The sequence below is a fragment of the Mesoplodon bidens genome, assembly GCF_964165515.1.
Source record: "Mesoplodon bidens genome assembly, chromosome: 11".
In the NCBI taxonomy this organism is placed as follows: Eukaryota; Metazoa; Chordata; class Mammalia; order Artiodactyla; family Ziphiidae; genus Mesoplodon; species Mesoplodon bidens.
In genome coordinates, this window is record NC_138167.1 from 4,878,743 (window position 1) to 4,901,490 (window position 22,748).

General features: G+C 49.1%; 1 protein-coding gene across 2 annotated transcripts in view; it reads right to left on the reverse strand.

The window, feature by feature from the left end:
- Window positions 1–22,748, reverse strand: part of ANO2 (anoctamin 2) — a gene marked incomplete at both ends in the record, with an annotated part of 339,298 nt that overhangs the window by 87,714 nt on the left and 228,836 nt on the right. For both annotated transcript variants that reach the window (XM_081247877.1, XM_081247876.1), the window contains one exon: window positions 1,376–1,450. In XM_081247877.1, coding sequence (XP_081104003.1) covers window positions 1,376–1,450 — 75 coding nt within the window. The remainder of the gene's footprint in view (window positions 1–1,375; window positions 1,451–22,748) is intronic.

Consider the following 22,748-nt stretch of genomic DNA (forward strand, 5'->3'; position numbering starts at 1 on the left):
TTACCTGTCAACTCCTTAAGGGACAGATTATTTTATTTTAGTTTCTACTCTATGCCCAACGCCTAAGAATAGTGTCAAGCACATAGCTGGCACCCATGAAATATTTTCTGAATGAATGAATAAACTCTTGGACCACATTATGCATACTGTGGGAGGCTTGGAAGTGCTAAATTAAACTTCATACCATTCCAGCTTAACACACTGCAACTCACCACATATTCTTGAATAAATTCCACTCTCCTTAAGCAATGAGGAGATCGCAAGTGTAGGCTTCTAAGCTCTGGCAAGGCACCCAGCACCTCTGCACTTCAGAAGTGTTGAAGCAGATGGTGCCCATGCATCTTTCACTTTTTAAACTTCTGAGATGAGGACACGGTTCCCATCCTCATTGATCACAATGGCAATAATAGTGGAAATGGTAACCTCAGGCCAGGGTCAGTATTACCTCTGGCCAGTGGGTCCAGAAAATTATTATAATTTCAGTCCCAATTTCTGGAATAAGCAATCCCTCCCCAACCCCACAACTAACGTGTAGTCCTGCTTGGAAATGCTGTAAGGACCGAGGTCCCCTTCTTGAATACTAGAAGGAGTCGACCCACAGACAGGGGGCAGGTGTCTCTGTGCCCCGAGCTCAGTCCTCTGAGTTTCACCTTCCCGAGGTCTCCTTGCTTCAGTTCCTGTCGTCTCACCCCTCGTGGCTCCCAGGAATGACTTACTACCACTTCACTGAGCAAGTCAGATATGAATGACAGACCCATTCCTCACCTTCTCCGACACAGTGGAGACCATCTGGGTCTCTCCAAAGGGCTCTTCCAAACTCTCAGGGAGAAGACAGGGAAATAAACACAGAAACTACAGGGAGGCTAAAGAATCAGGCTTACACAGCCCGAGCCGGCTGTCTTCTGTGCCTTCCAGAAGCTGTTCTTTTCCACCAGCCACCAGGGAGAGCCTGCCTGCAGCTCCAACAGGCTGTCACCATTCTACAGCCGCCCTCCCTGCACAGGTAAGACCTTCTTCCAAGGTCTCCATCTGCCGCGATGTGGGAGACACCTTCTCACAACCCATCCCTGGAAACTCCATCTTCAAACATCTGTGGTCAAGGCTGGGAAGACAGAGCCCCCTTCTATGGCCACTGAAGGCCACTGACCCTCCCAGGGCTGATGTTCTGTCTGAGGGAATCACCTTCCCCGCTTCGGGTAACCAACAGCAGCAATGGCCTGGCTATCACGGGAGATGCTGTCCCTCTAGAAGGACTGTGGCTTCGTCTTCACTAGGCCCTCACCGTCCCCACAGCATAACAGGCTAACACCCCCAGCATCACACAGCAGGATCCACACGCACACGTCATGAGCAGCTGTTTCCACCAGGAAATTACCATGAACAAGATGGAGGCAAAGTTCATCAAGTAACCTGGGAGACGATCTTTCCAGGTCAGCTTATCTTCATCATCCTGTGGAGAAACAGGAGAACAGTGACCATCAGATGCCACAAATAACAGATATAAAATGTCTCTCAATTTTCCATAAATGTGAATATTATTAATCATTCATCACTCTATTTAGGTATTTTTCTAGTCTGTGATGCCTTACCCTACACATCAACAACAGCCCTCCTAATTTTGTGATTTTTAGGTAGCCTGGAAAATCTATGGTGAGAAGAGGACAATATTTGATTTCAGCCTCATGCTGGGCTGAAGTTTTAGTTCAACCACTCATCAGCGGTGCGATCTTCGATGTGTCTCTTAATGTCTGACCTTCTATTTCTTCATCTGTAAAGTGGTCACAGTCGTGACCCCCATCCTGGCTTATGCACAGGATGGTTTTTTATGTTTCATTTTTATTTTAATGAGAAGCAGGTGAAAACAAGAGACAGATGACAGATACAAATGGCCACAGGGCAGCATCCTAAAACAGATCATCATTTAAATCAAACATCAACCACTGACCTTAGATCCTAAGTGTATAAATTACCCACAATTCTTATTGTTCAAAGAACCTGTATGGGCTGTCATCTGTTTCCTCCAAAACAACTGTTCTCCCCTGGTCACAAATGCAGACAATTCAAGACGCAGGTTAAGCTGATGCCTTGCTGTCAGTCTGGCTGAGAACCAGACTGGATCCAGTCCAAAGGCTGCTCTCCTTGGGACCACCATAGCCCTGCCCACATCCCCCTTCAGCACCCCCTAAGGACCCTCATCTGATAGGGTGATGCCAACAAGGGATGAGTGGTAAAAACCTCTGCCAATTAATATCCACATAATTTTGGCCAGGCACCTGATTTATCTGAGCTGCAGTTCTTTAAAATTATAATTGATACAGTGTCCTGCTGACACTGTATCAATTCAAAGTTGCTGTGGAGACCATCTGAAGCCATGTTGGGGAGGATGCCAGGAAAATGGCAAAGCCCTCCATGCTGGCAAGGTAGGGCCCCCTGCATTTCTGCAGCATGTCTGAATCTAAGTCCGCAAGTGCGAGTTCCGGGGCCTGCTCGGTTTCTCTCTTCCTTCCTCGCCACGATTTCAGAACACACCTGATCTAGCTCTAGCAACGGTGCCATCTCGTCTTTGAAAGCCTGTGCTGTAAGCAAAGGGCCTTCTTGGCCTCGAAGGCTTCTTTCTAAAAATCTCTGTGTGCCCACTGTGTGCAAACCTTAGGGCCAGGCACAGTGGGGAGACAGAGAACAGTGGACATGGTCACTGCCTCTGGGGGCCTCCCAGTCTAATGAGATGGTGACACCCACACACCAGAAAAGCTTGCCAGTTTGGGAATGCAGGTTATCCTGGGAGCGAGCCTGCAGGGCATTTGAGGAAAGGAATGGTGTGTCTCTCTCATGGCGTGTCTGGAGCTGAGCACAGGGTTGAGCAGGCTTCAACGGGGGTGGACATGAGCGTTAAGGCTGCAGTCATTCAGTAACGAGCACTTTCCTTTACTCGTGATGTCAACAAGGGATGCTCAGCGTCTCCTAGACCCTGATAGGATCAGGTCTCCAGACTCTGTGCCCAACAGACTTTCTATCACATAATGAGAACAAGGTCACTGCAGGTCGTGACCATGCCCAGGTGGAACTGAAAACCTATTTCTATTAGGACTGAAGCAAGTCTTCCAAAGGAGGCCAAACATCAAAAGGGACTAGCACGCCTTTCTCTTTTCTTCCGGTATTCATTCTTAGTTTCACTCACACTAGTGGTATTTTCCTTTAAGATCCGGATGAGGAAAACTGAAGATGGGCAGGTAGATGATAACTCCGTAGGGATTACGAAAAGAAGCATAGGGGTGTGTGGTGGAGCTTGTCCTGAGGCCTCTCTCACTACAATTAAGGTTCGGATGACTCTCTGACTCTTTTCCTGCTCTCTGGCCTGGGGATGAGAGGTTCTGCCTTTAAGATCAGCAAACCAGGTGTGCTCAGAAATACCAGCGGTGGGGAGGGAAGGGGGAACTCCAGTTACCGGTTCTGTGTCACCAGTTCCTCCCCAGTGGGGCTCCCTGAGTGGCGAGCAGGGCAAGGAGAGGTAAAAAACCTGTGCTTGGTCCGTGAAATGAGAGGAAAGGGCAAGCAAGCAGTCAGTAAGGATGAGACCAAGCTCAGAGTGGTCCTCAGGGACGAGACGGACATTCCTGGAAGACACGGGGGGAAGGGAAATACAAGCAGACAGCAGGAAACATGGCCCCAGAAGAAATGGGCTCAGAAATAAGTATAATCATAGAGGATGACTGATCTACCCAAGCCGGGGGGGCCAGGCGGCTGAGATGTTTTGGCTAAGGTTCCTGCCAGGTGTCGTCCACCTTCTTCAGGCCAGGGACCCAGCAGGATGAGGTGTCTTCAGACCAGCCTCTACCCCACAGTGACAACTCTGTCCTGGAGAATGAGTTTTGGTTCTGTTCTACTCAACAAACATGGTCTGAGTGCCTGGGATGGGCCAGGCTCTGTGCTGGATGTGGAGGACACAGAGGGGAGACGTCTCTGCCCTGCCCAGAAGGAGCTCCGCTGCCACCCACAAAACACAGAGAAGGATTTCAGAGCTAATCCTAGTAAGGAAGGTGGCGTTATTATTTGGCATAAAAATGAGGCATAACTAAAAAGCAACTGAATTCGACGTCCTCTCAAAGCAACTGTCTAAAAGAACAATACTCACTTTGATATATATGTTCTGGTATTTGCTGAAAAATCACTCTCCACCCACGTTTACACCGATAAGCCCTTTTTCCTAGAAGTGATAGCTTCCAACATACACAGAGTTCTACATTCAGACACTTTCCAAACACAAGCGCTGAGAGAACACAGAGATTACAGACCGCCTTCCAAGCTCCCAAAGTTACTAGGAAAGATGACTGTGAGTCAAGTGGCCTTTATGTATAATAACTGGCTCTGGTAACGGAAGCTAATTAGAATCTCCAGTCACTGGCACATGAAAGACGTGCAGATACGTAGCAAAATACCATCCAGTTAACTATGCTCTGCGTCAAAGTCACATAACCAGCTTACAGGATGGTAGAAGAAAAGTAGAACTTGGAACCAGAACTTCTGAATTCAACTCTTGGTTCTAATACTTAGTAGTCAAGTGACCTTGGAAAATTCCCAGAACCTCCATTTCCTCATCTGTAAAGTAATTATATTCCTTATCTGTAGGATGTATAAATGGTAACATCTATTGCACCAAATTGTTATGCATTTTATATTTATTAGCCAACCCTAACTGGGAGGGACCAAGCCAGTGCACCTGCAAACACAGGTAAGCGACAACTCTCAGCCCCTCCCTCTCCTTTTAACACAGAGATGATGACACTTGTCCCACTGACGTGGCAGAGGTCGTGTGCAGTCCCATGGTTGAACGCCTGGGAGAGAGCTTTGTCAACTCTAAGGCGTCACACAAAAGTAAGGTCTAATCAGCTTCACGATTATAGCAGAAGCAGGTGGTCAGGAAGCACTCAGCTAATTCACCATTGTGAAGCCATGAGCCTAGCTGTCGCCCATGCTCGTGTCCTTGTCCCTGGACTATGCCTCCCACTTCTGAGTCTCCAAACAGGAAGCAGCATGACGACACTCACATAAAACCACAAAAGTGTCCTTTTGACAAACTGAATGGCTGGAAATGCAATCACTGTAAACGCAGTAGATGAGACTACTATTCAGGCAAATCCCTTGGAGGGCAACCTTGAAAAGTGGCCAATCATCCCTGAGTTGGTATTTTTTTCAATTAAAGTATGAATTTACATGTAGTAAAATTCACCTTTATTAGCGTGCAGTTCTGCGAGTTTTGATAAACACGTATGTATTGTCATGTAACCATGACCACAATCAAGATACAGGACCATCAACCCCTCAGTACTGCCCACATGTCTCCTTGTGGTCCATCACCTCCCTCAGTCTCCAGCTCCTGGCAAGACCTGTTCTCTGTCCCTTTGGTGTTGCCTTTTCCAAAATGTCATGGAAGTAGATTCACACAGTATGGACCCTTCTGAGTCTGACTTAGTGCACTTAGTGCACTGCATTTGGGATTCACCCCTGCTGCATTCCCAGAAATTTGCTCCTTCTTATGGCTGAGTACTATTTCACTGTATGGACGTGCCATGTTTCATTTAACCACCCCTGGCTGACAGATGTTTGGACTGCTTCCAGTTGTTGGCAATTATGAAGAAAGCTGTTGGAAGTATTTCTGTACTGGTTTTGGTGTGAGTATAGGTTTTAGGGAAATACCAAGTAGTGGAAATGCTGAATCATGGGTTGAGTGTATATTTGGTTTATAAACAACCGCCAGACTGTTCTCCAAAATGGCCGTGCTATTTTTGCATTTTCACCAGGAACATATGAGAATTCCTTCCTCTACTTTCTTTGCTTTAAATAAACTTTTCTATTTTAGAATAGTTTTAGATTTACAGAAAAGCTTCAAAGACGGTACAGAGTATGTGTGTGTGTGCATATATGTATGCGTGTGTGCGTATATATATATTATATATATACGCACACACACACGCACGTGCACACACACACACACTCTGCACCCAGTTTTCCTATTATGTTAGTATGAGTACATTTTTTGCAACCAATGAACCAATTTTGTACATAATTATGAATTAAAGTTCACACCTTATTTGGATTTTCTTAGTTTTCATTTAATATCCCCTTTCTGCTCCAGTCCCATCCAAGATTCCACATTATATTTAACCACCAAGTCTTCTTAGGCAACTCTAGACTATGACATCTTCTCAGACTTTTCTTGTTGTTGATGACCTTGTCATTTTTGAGAAGCACTGGTCAAGGATTTTGTAGAATGTTCTTCAATATGGGCTTGTCTGAAGTTTTTCCCCTAATTAGACTGAAGTTATGGGTTTGGGAGAGGAAGACCACAGAGGTAAAGTATCATTTTCATCTCATCATATCAAAGGGACAGGCTAGAATATGACCTGTCACTCATGATGTTAACCTTGATCGCTTGGTGGAGGTAAGCGTTGGTCAGGTTTCCCTGCTGTCAAGTTACTCTTTTCCCCCCTTTTCACACTTTACTCTTCAGAAGGGAGTCACTATGTACAACAGCCCACATTTAAGGAGTAGGGAGTTATAGTCCACCTCCTTGATGGGGTAGTATCTGCAGATTCCTCCAAGCTTTTAATCCAGATTTTTATAACATTTTAGATTTACTTAAAGCAGGGCTGTAGAAAAGAGATGCTCAGTTACACCGATGTTAAACCAACGCAGACTGCTCTGAACTCAGTAAAGGACAATGAAGATGATAAATGCCTACTGCTCAGGAAGCATCATGCCTGGGACAGAACTGGATTTGGGCTTCAAAGGAAACCAGACATGGTCCTCTTTCTTTGGGGAAGGCTACAAGGGTCAGGAAGCCAAGCACCATCATCATCACCTGCCTTACCCGCTCCAGCTAATAATCGGAGGGTTGTGAATAGATAGGCTCTGGTTTCCATTAGAACGTTCAGACATTGAGCCTCTGTTCCTGCAAATATTTGGGGGGCCAGTATCAAGGAGAGGGGAAAATGGTGCATTTGGAAATACAAGACCAGGGCTTCATCCCTGTCTCTACCTCTTTATTAGCTGAGAAACCTTGGGCATATTATCTAATTTCTCTGTGCCCTCATAATCTCATCTTCAATCAGACAACTGGTAAACCTGCCCTACTGAGCACTCAGTGAGTACACGACATGTGTGACAGTACTGGGAAAACTGTAAGTTCTGTATAACTGTGACTTATTACTACTCCTGTTTCTATGCAGGAAGCATTCACGGAACATCAAAAGTGTACCCTGCATTGTTCTGGCACTAGGCACTGTGGATATGGAGAAGAATAGTTCACATTCTTTGCTCTTAGGGAATGCCCCAACCACTGAAAGAAACTGAGAAAGACAAACACAAATTATGAGATGATATGACACATGTCATGGGAACACAGAGGAGGGAGTAACTACCTGCCTAGAGGGAGAAGGGAAGACTTCAAAGATGAAGAGACATTTTACTTGTGATTAAAGAATAAGAGTTTTCCAGGATGGGGAGTTCTCTGGTGGGGCAGTGGTTAAGAATCTGCCTGCCAATGCAGGGACACAGGTTCAAGCCCTGGTCCGGGAAGATCTCACATGCCGTGGAGTAACTAAGCCCCTGCGCCACAACTACTGAGCCTGCGTTCTAGAGCCCACAAGCCACAACTACTGAGCCCGTGCACCTAGAGCCTGTGCTCTGCAACAAGAGAAACCACTGCAATGAGAAGCCCACGCATCACAACGAAGAGTAGCCCCCGCTTGCCACAACTGGAGAAAGCCCACGCACAGCAATGAAGACCCAATGCAGCCAAAAATAATTTTTAAAAAAAGTTTTCCAGGATGAAAAGAGAGATGAAGGTATTCCAGAGAAAGTGCCCGGTGCAAAAGCTCCGAGCTGTCGTAATGTATCATAACACACAGTACTATCCAATGGATCAGGGTAACAAGGGGGTGGAGTGTAGACAGCAGCAGAGTTTAGGCAGGGGAGAAGGTTAACTCACTGATTTTCCTGTCTCACTTGGGGAGATGTCCCTCCTCTCCTGTTGACAGCCAGTCTCTCCACCTTTCCTTCGGATCTCATACTCTGCTCAAGGATTTCACTCCTTCTTACCTTAGACCAGTGTTCTCACCCTTTAGCGTGCATCTTAAGACATTAGAACAAACTTCCGGGCTCCACCCTCAGAGATTCCGATCCAGTAGCTCTGGACTGGGCCTGAGAATCTGCATTTCTAACAAGTTTCCAGGCAATGCTGGTGCTGGTGCTGGTGCTACTGCTGATCAGGGGATCAGACTGTGGTAACCGCACTCTTAAACCATCTCCTTCCCGCTGGGCCTTGCCATGCAGCCTATAAGCACACAGAACAGTAAGAGCTACCACTTTAAGTTGCTTATGATGTGACTGACCATCAGCTACGTGTCTGAGACATCTCTCATTTAATTCTTGCAATAGCCCTTGAAGTTATATTATCCCCATTCTATAGTCAGTGGACGTGAGCTCCGGAAGGTTAAGGAACTTGGTCACAAGCTAATGAGTTGCAGCTCTGGAGTCTAGCGTGTCTGAGTCCATGCTTGCATTCACCAGCCTCCTATGTGAGGCTGCTTCTTCAGGGCCCTGCCAGCTAAAAAAATAAGTGGACCAATGAGTAGCCACAACATAGGAAGGAAACTAGAAGAGTAGTGCCAACCAAAGCCTGGGGGAGGGAAGGTTCAAGAGGTGGACACATGTTTTCTTAACAGATCAAGTGAGTTAAGACCATGAAGCGCCCATTAGAATTTGCCATGAAGGTCATCTGTGACCTGTGAGAAGATTTCAAAGGAATATCGGGGTAAAAACAACGATGGAAAAGTGGATGGAAGGGGAGGAGAGAGCGAGCTGCCGTAGTCTACTTTCTTAAGAAGTTTTGGGAACAAAGGGTTGAGCTGAGTTCAGTACGAGTACACCCCGTCGCCATACCCTCTTCCTGGCTACAGTACTGGTTTACTGACCACCCACGTGCTGAGGATCAGAGCTCTCAGCAGAGCTCCCAACTCATCTGTCCAACTGTTTAGTGGACATCTTCAGGGGGATGTCCCAAGCTCAGAATGTCGCCAAAGAATGAATCAACTCACCCCTTAAACCTCCTTCTTCTCCTTTTATATTCCCTAACTCAGTGAACTGAACCTTTGAGCAGACAAAGCCGGAAACCGAGGCATGCACTTGGGCTACTCCCTCCCACACACTCACCTCAACCAGCCTCAAGTCCTACAGAGTCTCTCTGTCCCCTTCAACAACTCGCCCCCCGTCTGCCATGCCTCTCCTCTCTACCCCCAGTGCCAATGCCGTAGTTCAGGCCCTGCACATCGCCAGCCTCATTACCCTCTATACGTATAATTTTTCTGTAACTGTTGAGTTTCTTTCCCCCTCATGGACTGTCGGCTCCAGGAGAGCAGAGGACAGGTTTTATTCATCTCCACATACCTAGCATTGAAGCACAGTGGCAGATACACAGTGTAAAAAGCTCAATGAATGTGCAATCAGTGTGTCTCCTATCAGTTCATGAGCCTCAACCCTGAACACAATCTTGGGGACAGTTAACCAGCCTCGCCTGGGTCCCTCTTTGTCCCTTTTTGTGGCAAGCAGGGCATGGCCTGGACACTATTAGAATTCCTGAGGCCAATGGTAGGTGGGAATCTGAGAGTTCCTCATCCCTGTCTTCCGGGACACTTCATCTGCCTTGATTTCCTAAGACAAGGGGTCCACTCATTACAGCAGATGGCGGTCTCCTATCAACCTGGAAGTAAGTGAAGTCAAACCCTGTTCGGGTCAAGGGGAAAAACCATGGAGAACTGGGGATGGGAAGGGTGGGCAGTGCCTGGATGGGGTTTCTAAGGGAAATCATAATGATGTGAGTAAACCAGGGCTGGTTAAATTGCATGACAGATGAGAGCAGGTACCATGGAAGAGCAGGACTCGGAGGCTGACATAAAATGGGGTCTGGGTGGAGAACTGAAGAAAAGTCTTGATCCGGGTTCAACTGTGTCTGAGTAAGGGTCAAATTGCAGTCACTTGTTCCAGTGTCATTATCAAGAATATAAGCTCTCAAGGTTGATTAAGCACCACTCCCAAGTCTCTGTGCCAGATGCCTCCATGATGGATCAAGTTGGGCCTGGCTGGTTGGAGGAGACAAAAATACATGGAAGGGGCTTCCCTGGTGGCACAGTGGTTGAGAGTCCGCCTGCCGATGCAGGGAACACGGGTTCGTGCCCCGGTCTGGGAGGATCCCACATGCCGCGGGGCGGCTGGGCCCGTGAGCCATGGCTGCTGAGCCTGCGCATCTGGAGCCTGTGCTCTGCAACGGGAGAGGCCACAACAGTGAGAGGCCTGTGTACTGCAAAAAAAAAAAAAAAATACATGGAAGATGTGGAGGATGGTGGATTGAGAACGGATGAAACACTCGGAAGAACAGGATGATGAGAAGAAGCACAAGGTACTTTTCCACTGGAGGGTCCTTGGGACACCATCAGAGACGAGAATCCAGGAAGACCCAGGGGCTCTTGGGCTCTGGGAGCAGGTGAGGGGCCACAGCGTGGTCTGCTGTGTGGCTACAGGTCTCAGGGTTAATGAGCTTTATGCATTTTCATTTCTCAGGCCCACTGAGAGCATCCCTCTGTGTGGGGGACCCCTCAGCACAGTTTTAAATGGAGATTAATAACTGGGGCAGCCAATGTCATAAATTCAGCCACTCCCAGGATGGCATGGGTTAAGAGTGCAGAGATGGAATTTGGGCCACTTTCACTAAATAAAAGCTGTCAACTGGTAGGAGTTATGCTATAAATTTCTGGAGCCCACCAGACAAATGTTAAATAAAACAAAGAAGAAAAAGATAGTGAGGTTCAGGGCTGGGGCCAGCCATCTGTGAAATGGGACCATAAAATTGCATTCGTGAAAAAAATTATTTGCTCATTTATTGGCTTTCTCTCCTTCTCCTCATTCCCTTTTTCTTCCTCCTTACCAGAGCTGGGCATCCCATCAACCTGGTTACAAGAGCCAGGGGTGCCCCAGGAGCCTCTCAATGTCTAGACTGGAGGCAGCTGCCTGGGCTGGATTCCCAGCTTTTGAGCTTATTGATTCTGTGACCTCAGGCATGGTGCCAACTTCTCTGCATCTCAATTTCCTCATCCCTAGAAAAGAGATCAAAAAGAGTACCCACCATACAAGATTGCTGCCGTGAAGATGAAATGAGGTGACACATGGCAATGTGCACAGAACTGTGCCTGGCACAGGTGCCTGGCAGCTACACACAAGTGTAGGTAACCCACCACTTTTGTTACCTAGTGTCACCATCACCATCATTATTGTTTCATCCACCACGGGCCCTGGCCCTACGCGGGACACATTAAGTGAAGTTTCCTGTCAAAGTGACATGGAAATCCCAAGTTCAATTTGGGCAACGCTTCCTACGGCACAGATCCGGGGGCCACTCTTCCTGTTCCAAAGCCACATAACTGTCTATGTGACCTGGTCCCACTCTGCCCTCAGACGGAGCTGTTCAATGCTCCCTCTGCTGGGTGAGTCTTCAAGACCCGTCACAAACAGCACCCACTCTAGAAACAGAGATCCCACCAACTTCACCACCTTCTCTCTCTCTCTATTCTCTCTCCTAAAATAGCTCCTCCTCCAGAAGTCTTCATGGCCTGATCACAAAAGTGAGGCCAGCATTTGACCGCACATTCCTCCCCTTCACTGACCTTGGGCCCCCCTGCAACTCCTGTCACCATGATATCAGTCCCCGGCATGGTGTTGGTTGGTCCTCACAGCCCAAGCACACACAGACTCTTGGGCTGAGAACCTCCAGGTCCTACCCCTCAGCCCTGTGGGCTTACCTGTAACTGACCCCCAGAGTCATCTAGAGATAGAGACAGACTTTTGGGAAGGGCCTCAACCTAGGGAGGCAATCCTGGCAAAGGGGTACAAGGCAGTCACGTGGCACGGCACCAAAGGCTACAGGCATGGATGAAGCCCAGGGCAGAGCGCAGTGTACTTTGTGGCTCAGATGGAAAACATTCTTTATTCCTCCCGCTGCTTGTATTTTAGCAGACACGGACACACAGACTCTGGTTCCCTCCCTCCCCTTCTGAGGTCCAGCCTGCTTACTCGGCTCCCTCTGCCCTCCCAGACAGCCTGCTCTTTCACTTCTTCTGTTTCCCAGCAGGCAGCCTCGGCCTTCCTAGGTTCCAGTACTAGGCTGAGCATCTCTCCCTCCCTTACCCCAATCCCAATTGTCCTATCATGTGCCCAGCCTGGATTCGGAGACTGGAGACACCCTCTCGCCACTCACTCTCTGAAGGGGACCCCCCTTCATATTGTGGTAGTGGAAAAACGGGCCTCAGACAGGCTGCCCCTAACAACGTATGAGAGCACAGGGCAGCCAAGTCATTGCCCCTCTCCAGACCTCCTTGCTTGTGAAAAAGGAGGAGGCTGGGCCAAAGCCATCATCACCCTCTGCGAGTACTATATGCCTGAAGCCTTAACCTATAACCTTATCTAGGACATCACACAACATCACACAAAGACCTAAGCCAAATGACAATGGGCTCAGGGGGTTGGAATACATCTAAACCCAATGCCGTGGCCTCTGAGGCTTGACATGACCTGGACTCTGGCCCCTCTCGAGCCTCATTTCCGACCATTCAATCCCTTCTTACTCCACTCCAGCCACACCGGCTTCCTTCTTGCTCCTGTTCACTGAACATGACAAGCTCAAGACCTTGATAAGGTTTCTCCTCTTCCACCCCTTTACCCAGCTGGGACCTCTGCTCTGTTCTCAAATTCTAGCATCGCCCCTCCAATGAGGTCTTCCCCAAGGCCCCTGCCCATCCCCTAGCCCTTATTATTCTCTATCACCACTATCACTATCTGAAGTTGTCTCGTGTATTTATTTATCTTCTCTCCGCCTCCTTTAGGGAAACAGAAGCTCCATGAGGACAGGGAGCCTCTGTGTGTAGCTCCCCACTGGACCTCCAGTGCTGAGATCAGCCTGGCTCGCGGAATGCATTTGCATGTGTGGCTCAGTGGGTGAGTACTGATTTGGAAACAACAGCCCAGCTCATCTAGGTGCAGTGTTTAGTCTCTGGTGGGTCAAATCTAGTTTCACACAGGAAGAGTCCACCAAACAATTTTGTGCCCCTGCTTTGGGCTACGATGCACTAGTGCCAAAACCTAAGGAGAAAATGTAGGTAGTTCATGGTAGCCTTTCCACACTTTAAAAATAAGAGTCAAGTGCATGTCCTATTCACAATAGCCAAGACATGGAAACAACCTAAATGTCCATCAACAGATGAATGGATAAAGAAGATGTGGTACATATATACAATGGAATATTACTCAGCCATAAAAAAGAACAAAATAATGTCGTTTGCAGCCATATGGATACAACTAGAGATAACCATACTAAGTAAGGTAAGTCAGAAAGAGAACGAGAAATACCACATGATATCATTTATCTGTGGAATCTAAAATATGACACAAATGAACCTATCTATGAAACAGAAACAGAATCAGGGACATAGAGAACAGAATGGTGGTTGCCAAGGGGGGGAGGGGGTTGGAAAGGGATGGATTGGGAGTTTGGGATTAGCAGATGCAAACTAGTATATAGAGGATGGATAAACAACAAGGTCCTACTGTACAGGGAACTATATCCAATCTCCCGGGATAAACCATAATGGAAAAGAATATTTTTTAAAAAGAATGCATATAGGGGCTTCCCTGGTGGAGCAGTGGTTGAGAGTCTGCCTGCCGATGCAGGGGACACGGGTTCGTGCCCCGGTCCGGGAAGATCCCACATGCCGCGGAGTGGCTGGGCCCGTGAGCCATGGCCGCTGAGCCTGCACGTCCGGAGCCTGTGCTCCGCAATGGGAGAGGCCACAACAGTGAGAGGCCCGAGTACCGCAAAAAAAAAAAAAAAAAAAAAAAAAAAAAAAAAAAAGAATGCATATATATGTATACCTGAGTCACTCTGCTGTACAGCGGTAATTAACACAACACTGTAATTCAACTATACTTCAATAAAAAATAAATTTAAAAAGATAGTCAAGTACATGTCCCACTGGCATGTGCCGATAAGGACAGCTTTTTGCATGGAAAACGATACAAGGAAGAGTATCAGTCTGAGTGGCACTCAGCTGTGTTCCGACCCACCCCCTGCCTCTGGGCGAGGAGGCCACTGCCATCCCGGGCTCGCTCTGAAGACCTGCGACAGAGACCCTTCAGTCACTGAGCTCCTTCTGGCGTGTCTTGTCCTTTTAGGTCACACACTATTTCTTAGTCTAACCGACAAGCCTCCAGCTTCAATTTGGGGCCTTCTCCTTACGTTCTAGCCCACAGAATGGAAAACTGACCTGTATAGAACATTTGTTTACAAACCTGAAGTTGTTCATGAAATCCCCCCTTTTTCTTGCTCTCTTCAGGCTCAATACTTGTAATTCCAATTTTTTTCCTACTAAACAGATACGGAAGGAAATCCACGGCCCTGCATTCCTCTCTGCATCTATTCCCTCTGTACCACAATGATGCTCTAAGCGGGTAGCCACACCTTACTGTGCTGGGGGGCCTGGGGAAGAAGCAGGCCGTGAGCCCTGGAGGACAGAAAGAAGAGAGCTGGTGGCCCAGCCCCCAGCAGAGGCTCAGACCACAAAGAAGACAGGCTGCCGCTGGGCAAGGGTGGGGGGTTTGGAACGGGACGTCCAGGGCAATGTCACCGGTTCCCACACTGGCTGCTCGTCAGCATCGCTTAGGGGACTTCTCAAAATCCTCTGATTCCTGGCCCGGCCCCAAATCTACTAAATCAGAATCTTGGGGGTGACAGAATCTGTTTTTGAAAATGCTTTATGGGTGATGCTACAGCTCAGCCCAATTAGGGAAATCCTGTTCTTGGCGACTCGCCCCCTCCCCTGCTGTGTTTGCTCCAGAGCCCGTATTCCTGTGGCTTGTCCCTCTGTGCACAGATTCTCCAAGAGGAGCTCACAGGGTAGAAACAAGCCTGGAAAAAATCGCTCATGTGCCGTGTGGGCACAGAATTCCTCACGTCAGCGGCATTGCCGGCCCCCACCCACGCCCCTCTCTCACCCCCATCTGCAAGCCGGTTGTGGGGCTAGAGCTGCACTGATCACGCTCGAGCCAGGGAAAACCTTCAGGCCTACTGTGCTGTCCCGGTAGCTCAAGGAGTCAGAAGGCAAGAACTGAGGGCAGGAGCACTGCCTGGTCACCGTCCACGCTTGGGGCCAACAGCCAAGGCGCACTTCGATTATCAAACCAGTTGTTTGAACTGTCACACAAGCCTGGACAGCATCTCATTACCTCACTTAATTCATGAAGCTACCTTGCATATTGTGCATTTATTGGGCTTTAAAATTCCCCACTATGCACAAAGCACCTTGTAGAGTACCTGTTAAGAGATGCTCACTGCCCTCCACTCAAAAGCAGACGTGTGAAAAAAAATGACATCAGGAAATGTATTGGTAACTTCTATTTAAAGATTATTATGGGGCTTCCCTGGTGGCACAGTTGTTGAGAGTCCGCCTGCCGACGCAGGGGACACGGGTTCGTGCCCCGGTCCGGGAAGATCCCACATGCCGCGGAGCGGCTGGGCCCGTGAGCCATGGCCGCTGAGCCTGCGCATCCGGAGCCTGTGCTCCGCAACGGGAGAGGCCACAACAGTGAGAGGCCTGCGTACAGCAAAAAAAAAAAAAAAAAAAAAAAAAAAAGATTATTATGCCCTTGCAAGATTTCACCTGCAAATGAATAAATCACGAACCTCGCCAATATCCATGTGTTTTGGCCAGAAGAGTAAGGACGCTTTGTCCCTTGTTCTGTTACAACATCAATCAGTTCTGGCCTCCGCCATGGTCAGACCTGTCACTGTGATACCACGGGTAGGCAGTTAAATGATACACATCTGAAACAGTGTTTGCTTTTCACTAGGACTGCAAAGGAAACACATTTTCAGCGACTTGCAGCGACAGTAACCTGGCAAGAAGACACTGTCATTAACTCTCCTCGGGGTGTTTGGTGACGCTGAATGCCGCCAGCAGGCAACGTTTGGTTTTGGTTTGGTTTCAGATTTTGTTAACTAACAGAGAACAGTGGTTCGTTGCTCTTCGTCTTCATTAAAAAGAAGGGCCGGGACAAATGGAAAGGGACCCCAACCAGGAAAACTGGGTAAGACGCGCAGAAGCACTTCCTGGATCTTCCTCAAACCTGGGGTTCCCCGGTCAAGGGAGGAGGCCTCCACTATCCTTCAGGGGAAGAGGCATCTCCAAAGCACTTCCTGGAGACACAGCCAGAGCCACCATAACATACACTGTTCACTAACCCGTTCTGAAATTAATAAGTGAAATAATCACTGAAAGGGGTCGTTCGTCCCCCACACGCGGTAGGTGAGGGGAGATCCTGCCCCAGCCACGCATGCCTTTTCTTTGGGTCCAGGGCTCTCCTTGGCCGGGAGTCAGCTCCGTCCTGCCAGGCTGAGGACACCCTGGCCAGAGCCACAGGACAGTGACAGAGTCTGTCCTCGGCATGCTCAGCTTCAGCTGGGTTCACCAGCTCCAGGCACAGAGAGGAAAGTGCGGCCAAAGAGAGGAAGAAAAATCCAGAAAGGGGAGGGTGTGGAGGAGGATGGATGCTCTGTGGTTGGACGTGCAGGTGGTCCCTGCTTGGTCTCCTCCCCGGTCACGGTCGCCCCCTGGGGCCCGGGGCGAGGCTGTGCACAGAGGGGGCTACTGAACGGGCTCAGGGTGCGCAGGTCCCGGCCTGGGAGGGCGGATCCGGCCTCCACGAACCTAACTCAGGCCCCAGGGGATGCTGCACGTGACTACCCACCCCGCCGCGGGGCGAGAAAGGGAGGGACAGCGGAACCCCCCACCGATGCACCTCCCAGAACTCATCCTGTCCCGTCTCCACACACAGACTTTGTCATCATCCCCCTCTAGCTCTCTGTTCAGCACTGAGCTCTGAGGACTTATTTTTGACCCTCAAAAGGGGTTATGATATATTAATAGGCTGGTGAGGTCAAGCCTCTCAGATGTCACTGGTGCGGTGGCCCTACCTGCCCAGGCAACTGAGAAGGGGCCCTGACAAGCCCTGTTACGATAATTTTATAAACATCTACTGTGTTCCAGGGACTGTGCTACGGCCTTTGTGCTCCAGGACTGTCAGTGCTGTAACAGAGACAGATGGGCAGACTGTCACAGTGCAGTGGGGTAGCTGCTAGGGTGTGGCCATGCCCAGGATGCTGTGGGAGCCTGGTGGAGAAGCTCCCAACTGCTGCGTCTTTGTAAAAGACTCAGGAACATGCATGCGTGAGTGCTTATGTGTAAGTGTGTACGTGCATGAACACACACACACCATCATGCTTGGTGCTCTGGGTGTGCCCCAGAACGATGACTCTACCTAGCTGGGGTAGTGGTCCAAGACTGGTAGTTCTACCCATCTCCTGATCCATCCATCCCCTCATCCATCCACCCCCTCATCCATTCATCCCCTCCTCCATCCATCCACCCATCCATCCACCCATCCACCCGTCCATCCATCCATCCACCCATCTATCCATCCCCTCATCCATCCACCCCCTCATCCATTCATCCCCTCATCCATCCCCTCATCCATCCATCCACCCACCCATCCACCCATCCATCCATCCCCTCATCCATCCACCCCCTCATCCATTCATCCCCTCATCCATCCATCCACCCATCCATCCATCCATCCTCCCACCCATCCATCCATCCATCCTCCCACCCATCCATCTATCCATCCACCATCCATTCATCCATCCACCCACCCACCCATCCATCCACCCATCCATCCATCCATGCACCCGTCCATCCATCCATCCACCCGTCCATCCATCCATCCATCCATCCATCCATCCATCCATCCATCCACCCACCCATCCATCCACCCACCCATCCATCCACCCATCCAACCATCCACCCATCCATCCACCCCCTCATCCATCCACCCCCTCATCCATCCACCCCCTCATCCATTCATCCCCTCATCAATCCATCCATCCATCCATCCATCCATCCATCCATCCACCCACCCATCCATCCACCCATCCATCCATCCACCCATCCACCCATCCATCCATCCCCTCATCCATCCACCCCCTCATCCATCCACCCCCTCATCCATTCATCCCCTCATCCATCCATCCATCCATCCATCCATCCATCCATCCATCCATCCTTTACTGTGTGCTTACTAAGTTACAGATACTTTTCAGGATTCTTTATGTATCTGATCTCATTTACTCCTCCCAATAACTTTATGAGATAGGAATTATTAGTACTATTTTATACCCAAAGAAATTAGGATCCAAGAAGGTTAGTTACTTGCCGGGGGTTACACTAGTGCCCTAGTAAACAGCTGAGCTGGGATTTTAATCCAGGTCTGAATAATTCCAACCTAATGGGTTTTTTTTTTTTAGCTCTTCTGCATTCCCCATCCTGTGTTCTTCAGAAAATTGTATTTTTCAGGTATTTGCAGATGTTCCACACGGACAATCTTTCTTTTTTAGGATTGTAATTGCCAACGTGTACCAGAGGCTCGGAGAAGTCCTATAGTACCTTTGTTTAATCCAGCATTCACAGATTCCACTGGTCATGGAACTTCTTTGGTAGCAAACTAGCCAGTTCCAGGGTAGTTTGAGAAAAGTTGCTTGACCCCCTTACCTGACCTAGGATCCTGACCCAGGACTCCTGCCCCCAGCAAGGTATATTTTCCTTCTGCCAACAGATAATGACCTGACCTTAAGCCAATCAACAATCCATCCCCTTGCATCTCTGTGATGCTCTCCTTCCACAGACCCTTCACCTCTGTTCTCTCCCCGCACATCTGTATGAGGGTAAAGGGCCCAGGAGACTTTGCAGAAGTGACAGGTTTGGTCTGCAAGTCAGCACTGCATGTACACTGGAACCTTCTCATCCTATCTCCTGGCTCGGAGCCGTAAATGGTTACTGGCCCAGGGTGAGAACCCATCTTCCTGGTGGTTCTCGCCTTATTCCCCACCGCAGACTCTCCTGCGGGGCTGTCCAGACAACAGCCTTGCTTTCTACACTCGGTCTCTCCATTCCCAGCTTCAGCTTCGGGAGAGTAGTTATCTGGACTTATCTCTGAAGTTTCTCTTTCCATCCTTCTCACAGTTCTCTGTCTCCGAAAAAAAGAGACAAGACAGGCAGGACCAACGTAGGCACGAGCACCCCAGGCTCAGAAGGGATTCTACTTGCTGCCCCATAGAGACCGGGCCCTGCCTCTCCCCACCCAGAGCCAGGAACCAGGGCCCAAGGGTGACACAGAGGCGTGTCCGCCTGGGGGAACCCCCCTCCCCCATCCTGTGGCTGCCCCACGTTCCCACCCCCCGCCTCCCCCCGGGAGTCAGCGCACATCATCTCCTCGGGCTCCAGGCCCTGACTCACTGCAGTGCCTTGAAGTCACTGCCTGGGAATCTGCAGCCTCAGCTGCTCCAACCAGGCCCGCTGCTCTGAACCACAGGGGCCAGCCACCTCCCTGTTGTCCGCTAGCGGACTGTCGTTTCCAATGAGCTCAAGTCATCCCGAATGTGTAACCCCAAGAGGGGCTGGAGTTGGCCTCCAGAACGTGCACAGGGCGTCCCTTTACCTAGTGAACAAAATGCACAGCCTGAACACATGAGCTTGCACTCCCCCGGGTCTCACCAGTATCCATCCTTCTCCAGGCCCCAGGAAGAGGGAACCAGGGCTCCCTGGGACCCCACACAAGCCAGAACAGAATTGAAGGGTGATGCATTACATATTGATTGTTTCTGATACAGAACCAGAACAGTGAAGATTGAAGCTGAGATGGAGAAGGGAAATCTACCTCCCTGAAAATAGCAGGCAACCCAGAAGAAAGCTACTAGGATAACAAACGCCCGATGGAAACCAGGAGATCATCCTCTCTTCCTCTCTCTTCCTCTCCCTTTCCATCCTTATTTACCGTGTAGTCAATAAATAGGGATGGGAGAGGAGGAGGGAAGACAAAAGGGCAGGAAAGAAAGCCTCAAATTCTCCTGTCTGGGGGCGTCCCTGCTGTGCTCTTTTCTTGCTCCTTCTTGAGTGTGGGGAGAAAAATACCAGGCAGTTACCCCAGGGTTGCCCTAGAGTTGCAGGCTCGCTGTCACCACTGGTTGGTGTTAAGGACACACTCTTCAAGTGAGGTTCCAGCCCCAGCTCTGCAACTGATTTGCTCTATGACCATTCGTGAGCCAGAAGGAAAAAAAAAATTAAGTTCCTCACCAAATTTCACCTTGAAAAGTAAAATGATTTTCAGAACTATGCTCATTAGTATATCATCTCCTTTTTACCCCCAAAGTTTCCGGTTCCCCCCAAAGCGGGCCACTGATATGTTGTCTAATGAAAACTCTTTGGTGGTTGTGTGGTAAAGAATTAACCTCAACCAAAGAGAGGTCAGGCCTTCGCCCTCAGCTCCTGGGAGGTGATCTCCAGGCTCGTAGAATGCCACACCTGATGGGAGTGTCTTTGTTTGCCTGGGGGATTTGGCCACCAGACAGTCCAACAATGTGATTTATGATGGGGATTCTGGGCCGCATCATATCAGTTCTAACCCAGATGGGCCAGAGACTCACGGACAGCCGTGCAGATGGCATGTAATTAAGCCCCAATAAAAACTCCAGACACCAGAGCTCAGGGGGGTTTCCCTGACTGGCAATTCTTTGTATCATCACACACTGCTGCTGGGAAAGTTACACCGTCCTGACGCCATGGGGAGAGGACAGTGGTGTTCTGTGCGTGGTACTTTCTTGAACTCCACCCATGAGCTTCTTCCTTGGCTGATGTCAACCTGTATCCCTTCCCTCTAATAAACCATAACTGCGAGTATAATATTTTCCAACAAATACTTCTAGCGAGTTACAAAGCCCAAGGATAGTCTTGTGGACCCCTGAACCTGCAACTAGTGTCAGAAGTGAGAGTGGTCTCATGCAGATCAGGCCTCCTAACTTTATAATTGGCTAACTCTTCCCAGTTGGCCTTGACTTTTATGGCAGATAATATTAATATTAGTAGGTGGTGCCTCCACTGGTAGAGGCTTTCTGAAACTAGTGGTCTGTTAAACTGACTTCATGAAGACACTTCATTCATGAAGAGATTGTACAGACATCCTTAAACCTAGTAATCAGCTTTTAGAATTGTGTAAATGCAAGCACAGACTGCCATGGTTCCAGGATTGCAAGTTTGGGGAGTATTGAGAATCCTTATTAGAGGTAGCAGCTAGGAGTTCGACAAACTTCTTCCACGCACCCTCAGCACTTGGTCTGTGCTGCTGATATGCACTCTTTGCTTTCTGCTCTTTTTGATTATCTGTGTGACTTGGTGCATATGAGACGGGGAGCTCCCTGAGAGCAGTGATTGCATCTTACTTATCTTGTGCTTTCTGGAAGTCAAGGCACACAGTAACGCACAAAACATTTGATGAATTGAATTGGATTTGCTGATCTTTCCAAGATGGTAAGTGGTTGTGTCTGTGCATAAGTGGTTATTATAGTCCCATAAACATGTTCTCTTCAAACTGTGAGGCTACATAAAATTTTACAGGTCTCCTATTCCTACCTAAGAAGATATCCAAAAGGAAGAATCAACAGGGGGCGGCGGAGCATAGAACCACAAACTCACGTGGGATTTCGGAGATCTGGGTTCCACTGACAGCCTCAAATTCCTTGGTGGTCACACGACCTTAGACAAGTCCCTTGACCTAAGGACTAGGTCTTCTCACCTGTGAGACACTGAGAAATACTGTGCCCTCTGGCCACCCACAGATGTCAGGAGGTAATGAGTATAAAGCTCATACTATTACAAGTTCAGATTCCACAAACATTTTCTGAGCATCTACCACCTGTCAGATACCCTAAAAGGTACTTGCACACCATTGTTTCATCCCATTAAGTCCTCATATTCTGGTATTGAAGGTAATAATGGGTGGGTGCAGAGGACACAAGACTGGCCAGGAGTGAGCTGATAATTATTGAAATTGGGTGAGGAAGGAGGAAGGTGCATTCTATTACTTCCTCTATTTTTTGGGTGTGTTTGACGTGTTCTAATAAAACACGTTTTAAACAATCCTCTTGGCGACAATGTGAAGCGGGTCTGACGAGTCCCATGTTACCCGTGGGAAACCGAGGCTCAGCTGAGGAGACGTGTGGGTTCCACGGGATGCTGAAGGTGGATGTGGGTCCAGGAGCCAGGTTCCAGCTTCCATGCAATTTCCCACCTTCCCGCCCACCAAGCTCTCCATCTCTGGGGAGACAACGGGCCTGCGTGGCTGGCACCTGCTCGCTCAGAACCACACTTGCTTCAGAAAGGGGCTCTCGCAAGGTCTAGGTTTGCTTCCAGGTGGATCATTGCAAAAAAGTCAAGAGAGGGCTTCCCTGGTGGCACAGTGGTTGAGAATCTGCCTGCCAGTGCAGGGGACACGGGTTCGAGCCCTGGTCTGGTAAGATCCCACGTGCCATGGAGCAACTAAGCCCGTGTGCCACAACCACTGAGCCTGCGCTCTAGAGCCCACGAGCCACAACTACTGAGCCCGTGAGCCACAACTACTGAAGCCCGTGTGCCACAACTACTGAAGCTCACACGCCTAGAGCCCATGCTCCGCAACAAGAGAAGCCTGCGAACTACAATGAAGAGTAGCCCCCACTCGCCACAACTGGAGAAAGCCCGCGTGCAGCAACGAAGACCCAATGCAGC